Source organism: Chelmon rostratus, chromosome 13 (genome assembly GCF_017976325.1).
Source record: "Chelmon rostratus isolate fCheRos1 chromosome 13, fCheRos1.pri, whole genome shotgun sequence".
Lineage (NCBI taxonomy): Eukaryota > Metazoa > Chordata > Actinopteri > Chaetodontiformes > Chaetodontidae > Chelmon > Chelmon rostratus.
This window is the reverse complement of record NC_055670.1, coordinates 8,034,346-8,044,019: the sequence shown is the minus strand read 5'-3', so window position 1 is coordinate 8,044,019 and position 9,674 is coordinate 8,034,346. Positions and strand designations below refer to the sequence as shown.

The 9,674-nt window shown below is 46.3% G+C and overlaps 1 protein-coding gene across 8 annotated transcripts in view; it reads right to left on the bottom strand.

Annotated features, from left to right (window-relative positions):
• Positions 1–780: 780 nt before the first annotated feature.
• The window catches only part of lmo7a (LIM domain 7a), a 46,314-nt gene continuing 37,420 nt past the window's right edge, over positions 781–9,674 (bottom strand). For 6 of the 8 annotated variants that reach the window (XM_041950157.1, XM_041950158.1, XM_041950153.1 and 3 more), the window contains 11 exons: positions 8,650–8,675; positions 8,027–8,134; positions 6,877–6,960; positions 5,909–6,270; positions 5,618–5,674; positions 4,469–4,524; positions 3,577–3,763; positions 2,983–3,306; positions 2,157–2,265; positions 1,599–1,701; positions 781–1,512 (listed from right to left, as the gene is read on the bottom strand). In XM_041950157.1, the coding sequence (XP_041806091.1) occupies positions 1,490–1,512; positions 1,599–1,701; positions 2,157–2,265; positions 2,983–3,306; positions 3,577–3,763; positions 4,469–4,524; positions 5,618–5,674; positions 5,909–6,270; positions 6,877–6,960; positions 8,027–8,134; positions 8,650–8,675 (1,439 nt within the window). In that variant the 3' untranslated portion in view covers positions 781–1,489. The remainder of the gene's footprint in view (positions 1,513–1,598; positions 1,702–2,156; positions 2,266–2,982; positions 3,307–3,576; positions 3,764–4,468; positions 4,525–5,617; positions 5,675–5,908; positions 6,271–6,876; positions 6,961–8,026; positions 8,135–8,649; positions 8,676–9,674) is intronic. The other 2 variants (XM_041950160.1, XM_041950155.1) reach the window with 2 other exon arrangements.

Below are 9,674 nucleotides of genomic sequence, written 5' to 3'. Positions count from 1 at the left end.
GTCAAAGCCTTCCATAAAGGCTGGTTGTGGCCTTGGCTTTGGAGGAAAAAGATGGGATAGTTCTCCTGAAAGGTTTTATGCTTCTGAGTCACTCCACTCTGCTCGGCGCCTTTCAGGCCGCGCTTGTTTTCTAAGCATAAGGATTAAAATCTCCCTCTCCCCCGTGAGAGCGCCAAGAAAAATCTAAAAAAGGAATCTGAGAATTTGAGACGTCCTCCTCCAGGGGCTGTTTGTGCTTCACCTCGAGAATACAGAGCCAATTTATGCTTGGCCCATCTTATTTCCATATACTGCTTCAATTGAGCTTATTTCCATTCATGGGAAATGAGGACAGGTTCTTACCTTGCTGTTTAAACGCATTTGGGAGCTGCAATCTGAACAATCAGGAGCGTCCCCACTCGTATGAATATTCAATATATGTTTATGCAGATATGATTTCATGAAACAGCTAAAATGACAGAATACATTAGGAAAATAGCTTATCAAAGTGCAATCAAATGTAATGCATGCACACTGAATGAAATATGCATGACAAATTGGCTTTGGAGAACAGAGCAGGCAGGTCCTCTGAACCTTTGCACAAAAGCTCATTGAAATTCCTTTCATTATGACTGTGGTGCTACAGAGAAACTGAGCGAGAGGGGCAGAAATGGAAAGAGGAGTATAATGATTTTTGATTACAGAGGCAGGACAGGCCTTGCATCATATGCTGGAATATCATCACAAAGGATTATGCAATTTAACTGTTGAAAAAGTACACAAAAGCACACGCGATGAGCATTTAGTCCTTTTATTTACAAATGTTACTGTTTGCCTCCATGCCATTCAGAATGATATATTCTTCACACACAAACCTGCAAATGTGTACAATCCTCCATCTAGCAGTGAAAACTCCAGACAAGTGCTATCCAAGCAGACGCTTTTAAATACGTTTTGAAAGACTTCTAATAATCTTAATCACTTTTCCCTGTTACAAACGAAAAGGCACATAGACATGAGAAGAACAGCTCGGGCGACAAAGCGTGTTAATACCACAAGAGGAAAAAAAAAAAGTAGCGTGAGCGCGAGGAGATGATCCTGCAGGGTTCCTTAAAAACTCTCAATAGCTCTAAAATCTGTCTCATTGAAGGTCATTATAATGATCCGCCTCAATAATCTTATAGACGAGTGAACGTTTTGACTAGTTTCGTGGCTAAAACATTTAAAACTCTGGTGCATGCAGAACCCTTACACTTTGTACAGCTGTAATACTTAATATGATATAAACACATTAAAGTAGATAACTTCTTTGTAAGCTTACCCTCTCAATCACACACTAAAAAAACACCAATAGAATTCTCATCAGCGAGTCAACTTTTCTAGAGTCGCGAATGGAAGCATATCCAAACCAAGCGTCCCAGATTCTTGCAGTGGCGCCGCTGTCGACTTTAACGTTCATGGGTTGTTGTCACAAGTCGTTTCCTCGTCAATCTGCTGCAGTACAGTCACGTCACATAGAGGTTGGCTGGCCAGCTAATGGGAGACAAACAGCGCTGTTACATGAGAAGAAAGACAAAAGCAACTCGCCACCGTGGCCTTCGGGCTGATCAGGCACTCACTTTTGAATCGCATGTAGCAGGAGTTACAGTAGAGCTGCTTGTTTCGTATTCTGACTTCAGCCCCGGCTTCCGATCCCCCGAGGTCGGACTTGCAGTCGATGCACTGAGGAAGTTTAGGAAAGGGAAGAGTTAAAGAGCTGTGCAACAAGTTTAAAGCTGCACCAAACTGTCCAAGTCCAAAGGTGGAGGGATGAAGACAGACGGAAGCCCCTTGATTGGTAGAGAAAATGAAGGCTAACAAATAAAGGAGAGACAAATGAGAAAGACAGACAGGGTGGATCACTGTTCAGAGGCAGGAGACTGAACTCAAGTGAAGGCCAAAGTACCAGGAGGATCAACAATGAGAGGTGGTAAAAAGAAACACAGTGAGGGGTTGATTAGTTTGGCTTGCAGGTTTTGGCACAGAGAGCATACGTTGCTCAGCTGCAAAGGGATCAGGAGATCAGGATTGAGACTGACCAGGACGGACCAGGTTAGTAATACGAGAAAGAGATTCTGGAGCGCTCAGGTTAGTTTATGAGGATCGGCCGGGGCGGCGTCCTCCGGGGCCTCTCTCACCTTAAAACAGCTCAAATGATAACAGAGCCCAAGGGACTCGATGATCATGGCCGCTCCCTTTCCCAGCGGGGCGTCACAGAACGTACAGATTTTCTTGCCACTCACTGACCTGGATTACAGAACGCACAGCTGTGATTGGAGAGTCCAGCACGCATGCATGACACATGTATGTAATGCATACACACAGAAAACACACCGGTATACAACAGGGTTACACCGACAAATCTGGCAAATGTCGTTTTTTTTGTCAAATATTAATTTTGGACTGAGGGCCAATAAAATAAAAAGGCTGATAAAACGGATCAGAAGCTGCTCGATGACCACAGCGGCGCTAAAATAAAATCAAATATTCAATATTTAGCATTTTCAATTCAGCTGTTCAGTCAGCTGCAAGAATTTCATTATTAATGTGTTTCCAATTTAATTTTGTGACTCCTGACAAGAATAAGAATATGCTTGAGCTTAAAATATCAGTGCCGGGCTGTCGCCTCCCCACACCTGAACACAGGAGCACACAAACTCAAAACCAGAACGAATGTGCAGGTGAGCTGAAACTGTGACTCTGTGCAGAACAGCCTGAGTGTGAACAGTCAGGTGTGAACAGGATGTCAAATAAAACAACATCATGTGCAACAGCATATTTTCATACATCCAGAAGCAGAACAAGTGAGAACAATTAAGGTTCAGTTCCTCTTTACTCCCACTCCTCGACACAGCTATGGTTTAAAACCACCACCTGGACTATTCTCACACAACCCAGTATACCAGCGAGAGGTTAGAGGCAGCGTGTTGGGGGTGTTAAGCCAAGCAGCACTGTTGGTGTTACCTGGTCCGCTGCTGAGGGGCGCCCGCCTCAGGCGTGGGCTCTGGAGAGGGGGTGGGCGACGGAGAGGAGGGCGAGGGGGAAGGCGACTGCCGGGACCAAGGGGACGAGGGGGTTCCCGCCCCGCCTCGGAGGGAGCCCATGGAGTAGGAGGAGGGCAGGGTGGAGGAGCCGGGCCGCTGGGTCGCCGACCCGCCACCGTAAAAGGAAGTGCTGCCGGAGAGGGCGGAGTGAGGCCGGGGGTAGTTTTGCATGTATGAGTTGCCTCTGGGTGTCCATGACGAGCGCCAGGAGTTGTAGGCGTCCAAGTTGTCAAGAGACTCACCTCTGCAAAGCCAACCAACGGCACACCCACGTTAGCCGGTTAGTAGAGGCATTTAAAACATCTGGCTACCACCTGCACCAGCGGCATCGCTTGTGAACATGTTCCAGCCAAGCTCGCCAAGGCCAGAGGGGGGGTAGCCAGACACATAAATGCTTCATCTCAGCACACAGCAGCAGTTAACAGGATGTTAGTACGTGTAATGGGTCAACCACCACCATCACGCAACATGATGGGATTTTTCTTCACTCTCACACACGCTGCGCAGACTGTACCTGCGCATGGGCGGCAGGTCGCTCCCCTTGGCGGCGGCGGCGGTGTTGGCGGAGCGCTGGCGGATCCAGCTGCTGTCCGTCAGCAGCGCGTTCTTCTTCTTCATCTCGTTCAGGATCTGCTGCCGCTCCGCCTCTGCCTGCGACACGGGCTGCTGGCCCTTCTTCTCAGCACCTCCGCTGCCCGTCACTGCGCCCAGAGAGGAGAGATAAACTCTGAGTGACGCTTGGGGAAATGAAACGTTTCCGGGAAATCAAAAATAGATCACAACTGGTGGAGGATTTGGGAAAAAATGGGGACAGAAAGAAGGAGGTTGTGATGATGATGATGCGTACTGTGATTCCTCGGCCTGGTTCCATCAGCTCAATGTTATAAGTACAATTAAAATAAAGCAAAGATGCATCAGCCTGAGAGAAACGACACTGCAACTTGATTTACCATTTGATTCATCAGCTGTCAATCATACAGTAAATTTTGATCTTATATGTCAGAACGAACTGATCAGCTGATCAAAGGGGTCATGATGAGAGTTCATTGGCTGGCTCAGATTGAGCGGAGAGGCGGCGTTCAGGGGCCGAGCCCACCTCTCTCCGGCTCTCTGTATCTCATGGCATTGAGGATGTTTCTCCTCTCCATCTCCAGCTCTGATACAGCCCTCTGACTCTGGGCCACTCTGTCACGCGCACTCCTCAACTGCTCTTCCAGCAGCCAGTGAGCCATGCCCCCCGGCTGCACGTGCCCACCTACAGCAGAGCACAGCCCACACACATGTGCAACAGCATTCGGACATGGAGTCATTTATGAAACAGCCTTCCAGTCCTTGTTTTTTTTCATTTTAGGTGACTTTTAATGGCACCTAACTACTGGAGAATATGGCAAATTAAAAAAACAAACCTTTCCACTGAGGTTTTTCCTCTTCATCAAGCTGAGGAGATGATTTAGATTTCATCCTGTCAAAAAAAAAAAAAAACATCAAAAAAGTGAGTATTTTGATATGTTTTTATATATCAATAATGCTGCTGATTGCAAGACCAATCACAGTTAATTCCCATCTCAGATGGAGACCTAACCCGCTGGGCTGGAGGACTTCCAATTTCACGCCTGTCGATTTAAAGACACATTGTTTGCATGATTTGCTTCAAATGGAGCCAGCCAGAAACATGGCGGTGAATACCTGCACGCATCAGCTCTCTCAGCAGAGATGTGGCAGCTTTGTTTTGGACTGAGAAATGTTGAAAATATAACACAAGAAAGCCTGTGTTACTTCTTCAAAGACACACATGAATTAATAAATAAGATGAATGATGTATCTACTGCGCTGCTCGCTGGTGTGTGTGTGTACTCTGCTTACAGTAGCACACGAGCGACAAATCGCTCTTGTTAGTTAGAAACTGGTGTTTGGCGGGATTATGTGCTCGTTAGATGCTGTTTTGGCAGTTTCGGCGCAATTCAGGCAAGAACAAATTGTGTTGCCAAGACGCCTCCTGGCGCAGAGAATTGCAGAGAAAGAAAGTGAACTTGGAGCTGAAAACATGGCGACAGTGACGTGAAAACAACATTTATTAAGCCCCCTTATTTAGCATTAATGAGCGGCATGCAAACATTTAATAAACTGTTTATAACACATAAAAATATGACTGCAGTAGCAGATATAAGGACCTTAAAGTGTGTATTAAAGCGCAGTATTTGACAGTACAACTGTTTTCACTATATTGCAATTGATCATCTGCCCACAGAGGAGTGATAGCTGCTGGCAAATACATTAATAAACACTTAAAGCTGCAAACAAGCACATTATAGTGTGTTATAAACCAATGTTAAAAACAGTTAATGACTTAACTGTTTTTATACTGCATTGCTGAAAAATGCTAAATTAGGAGACCTAAAATAATGTTACCAACCTATTCAACTCATCACTCTGAAATACTTTTCAGACATTACTTATCATCAAACATACATCACATAGAAAGGTTTTATTAGTGGCAACAGCTGATTGGCTCAATACAGAAGGAGGCATCATCTCACAGTCCCTCCTGTACTAACCTGTCTGCAAAGGACAGTGGAGGCTGGACACTGGTAAAGCCATGAGAGCCACCAGCCCTTTGGTGAAGGGTAGTGGGTGGAGGGAGGTGGAGCGAGGGTTACAACACAAAGGTGGAGGACAAAGCACATGCAGAGACATTAGTTGCACTCATGTTAATGCACAGACAATGAAGCAGGTTATGTTTTCACTCCTGAACGTGTTATTATCAACATGGTGGACAGGTGACGGAGGCGTGCGAGTGGAGTGTGAGGATAGCACAGGATAGTGGGTGGTGCTGTGCCTCTACTGACCACTGCTGCTGCTGCTCGAGGGCTCGCTCCCGCTCTCTGCGCTGCTGCTCTGCGGCTTCCTGCCGCCTCCTCGCCTCCTCCCGCTCCTCCTCTCTCCTCCTCTGCCATTTCAGCTCTTCCTCCTCCCTCCTCTTCCTCTCCTCCTCCTCCTGCCTCTCTTTCCTCTCCCTCTCCTCCTGGAGACGCCGCAGCTCCCGCTCCTCCTCTTCCCTCTTCCTCCTCTCCTCCGCCTGCCTCTGGCGCTCCTGCTCCTCCTTCCTCTTCCTCTCCTCCTCTTCCCACGGCGGAGAGGCGCGCCAGTTGACGGGCGAGAGGGGCGAGTGTGGGCTGACGCTGTGGCTGTTCACCTCCGGGCTCCCGGGCTGCCAGAGAGAAGGAGGGGTGGAGAAGAGGAAGCATGTAACACATGATGGCATTAAGTAATCTGAGCCTTCATTACTGCCAGGAGGAACTGCAACAACAGTGGAGAAACTCTTGTCATCCCCCGAGGTGACACACCAGCAAGTGTTTTGAAATTCCCATCCAAAGGGGAGTTTTTGCTGCAAAACTATGACCTGGAAAGACTTTTGCCTTTACGGTAAGCATCGCCACACATGAATGTCCACATGACCGCTCATTGTTCTGCTCTTTCAAAAGCCAGAAATACCAGCGTCTGGCCGAGTGACTGCTGCATAATTACAGTCATTTCAATCAACAACACTATCAAAGCTCTTTGGATACATTTAAATGATTTGCTGCTATGAGTCAGAACTGTACCGACCACTCAAAGTGCTTTACAGCACATTCACCCTTTCACTCAGGCATTCACACACCGATGGCAGAGCCATGAGGAGCAGTTTGGGGTTCAGCATCTCGCCCTCTGACCTCCCGATTAACAGATGACCCGCTCCGCCTCCTGAGCCGCAGCCACCTTTTAACACTCTACAGCTGTTTCTGTTATTAGGCCGCAAATAAAATGCTTTTGTTACCTCTCGGTGGTCTACGCTGGTGATCTCCTGCTGAGCCTTGAGCCACTCCTCCTGCAGCTTCTCCTGGTCACGCTTGTATTTCTCCTGGACGAACAAAGCGGGGAGAGAGGTCAAAGGTCACCCAGTGAAATGTCACACATGCACACGCAAACATAAAAACCGCACACAAATCTACGTGACGGTAAATTACGTGGGGAGAATAAGTACTTAAGAGAGTGGGAAAAGGCATGCAAAGACTGCACAGATATCATAGCTGCACCATTTTCAGATAGTTCCAAGCTCACCTACATGTTATCTAACCACCCTGAAAGTTGATAAACCTCGCCCAGTCGAGAAGCTCGCCCAAGGCTGGAAGTCTCCCTGGCACATCATAAAATCAGGCCGTGTAACCATCAGGGACTAAGACTGGAGGAGTAACAAGCCTTCCCGGCTACATCAGCACTCTGCTTGGACACCTTTGATCTCCGTCCAGAAATAGACCGTCGGAAAAATGTTTTGACAGGATTCTACTACATTTACGTTGGATCCTCGACAGATGCTTTACTTTCAGCTGCCGGAGCGCTCTGTGAAGTTTCCTGTCTCGAGCCTATTAGGAGCAGCCTGCACTGATTGTGGGGACTTCCTAGACCGTCAAGCTCTGTGGCTCTGTGGCTCATTGTCAGATGGGACTCACAAAAAATTTCCAAATGGATGTTTTAGATCTAATGGATCGCGAGGTTGCTCCATCCGGTATTTCCATCTTTATCAATGCACAACACACTCAGTTGCCAGTTTGTTAGGTACTAAGGCTGACGCAGTCTAACACAACATCCCTTCAATAAATGCGCCCCTCATGAAGACTATATTATTCCATTATTCAATCTTTGCTAAAGCTGATTTAGAGAAGTGTTGATTCTAGTGTTGTATTTGGTGCTGCTGAACTGTGATGTGTTATACTGAGATGTTCCTCTTATATTTGGTCTACTGTGTTGCAGCTAAACATTAAAATATTGTGTGTATTCAATGCAATTTAACAGCGCCACACACAGCTTCAACACAACCTGAACACCGTAACCTTTGTGACGGTTGGGTTTATTCATGACCCTGCCTTAGTTTTAGCTAGGTGTACTAAATAAACTAAATCTTGTGACATCATGTCACTGCATTGTACCTGTAGGAGGCGCTCCTGCTCCTTCTGCCATTTCTCTTGTCTTCTGCGCTCCTCCTCTGGGTCCCAGGACCAGCGGCTGGCAGACGGCGTGATCGAAGGAACAGGTATCTGCGGACGGAGGAGGCAGACACGCAGTGTGAATGCACATGCTTGCACATTGAATCTAGCAAACTGCTCAGGCTCCTCACATCATCTGTGCTGTGTGACACCCTCACTGAGGCTGTCGTATTGTCAAGTCGTGTCAATTGATATGTTCTGCCTGAAATCACAATTTTGTCACAATCTGTACAACATAGATAATAGGGTGTCAAATGGGGTGACCAATCAGATTCCAGGTCATGCCCCTGCGATATTAAAGCACAATTTAGCTTTAGATACAGGAGTATTTTACTTCTCCTTTTTCAAAGACACATCAAAATGAGTCATTGGTGACTAAAAGGCTTAAGAGGCAGAGTGAACCAGCTTCTGAAGTAAACTATTAATGGCGTCATGTGAGATTCCTAATAATGGGTCTGGGCTTTGTAATAACCGTGGTATCTGCTTTCAAAGATGTTGTCATTCTGTAGGAGCAAACACAACAGGCAGACAAAAAGTGCTCTTAATGCACTAATTATACTACTCACATCTGGCATTGCAGACTCTGATCCTCCTTGAAAAGAAAGACAATTATCCTGTCAATACTTGTGGCATGCACAGACAGAGCAATACAATTAACCTCGAGGTTATAAACGGTAGCAGCGCAAAGCGGACGGGCTTTTTCAAGTTTCAATTTGAGTTTCAAGTCAAGTTCCAATTGATTATTGAAAATGACATTTAAAACCACAACAGTAATTGATGTTGTCAACAGGCCCCGGCAACAAAGGTCAGATTTCACCCACTAGGACTTATTGATTCTCTCAGTTCAAGATCACCCACTTGTTGACATTTACATTGGATGCCAGCCCTGAATGGGAAAATCAATAAACTGATTGTGAGGACAAGATCAAACTAACCAAAAGAAAAACAGACTTTTCAGCAGCATGCATAAGATTCACACAAGCGCAGCGCAGCCGGCCTGAAAGGCTAACATACCGTTCAATAAATGCATGCCAAGAGAGCAACGGGAATGCTTTTAACTTCATGCACAGCAAAGTGAGGAGTGTAACCATGTGTTAAACCTGGACACCACTCAAAAACGTACCACAAACACAACGTTAAGAGATCTGTATTTGTGGTTGGTACGCTGGCGTCGTGTCTGACATGCTGTCCAGCCTTTGGAGCTGAATATTCTTTGACTGTTTTTTATTCGTCAGAAACAACAAGATGTGAAATTCTATGATGATTTTTCAGCTTCATCTTAAAAACAGTAAAATTAAAACGTGGTTTGGTTTGTGAGGAGTCAATTCCTTCAATTTGGCCCCAAAATAGCACTAGTATCCCTCAGTTTGAAAAGCATGTCAGTGTCCCAGGGTGTACCAAGCGAAGGTGAGGAGGTCACTGCACACTCAACCCTGTTTACCACAGAGGTAGACCAGCGCACTGACACTGGACCCTGAGCCACCTGAAGGAGGGAAGGGGCACAGCACAAGGGTTAAGCTCTGGTGTCAGACAAGAAAAAAAGAAAGAAAAAAGGAAATATCCCAGAAAACAGCGCCATGGAGGAATTTTA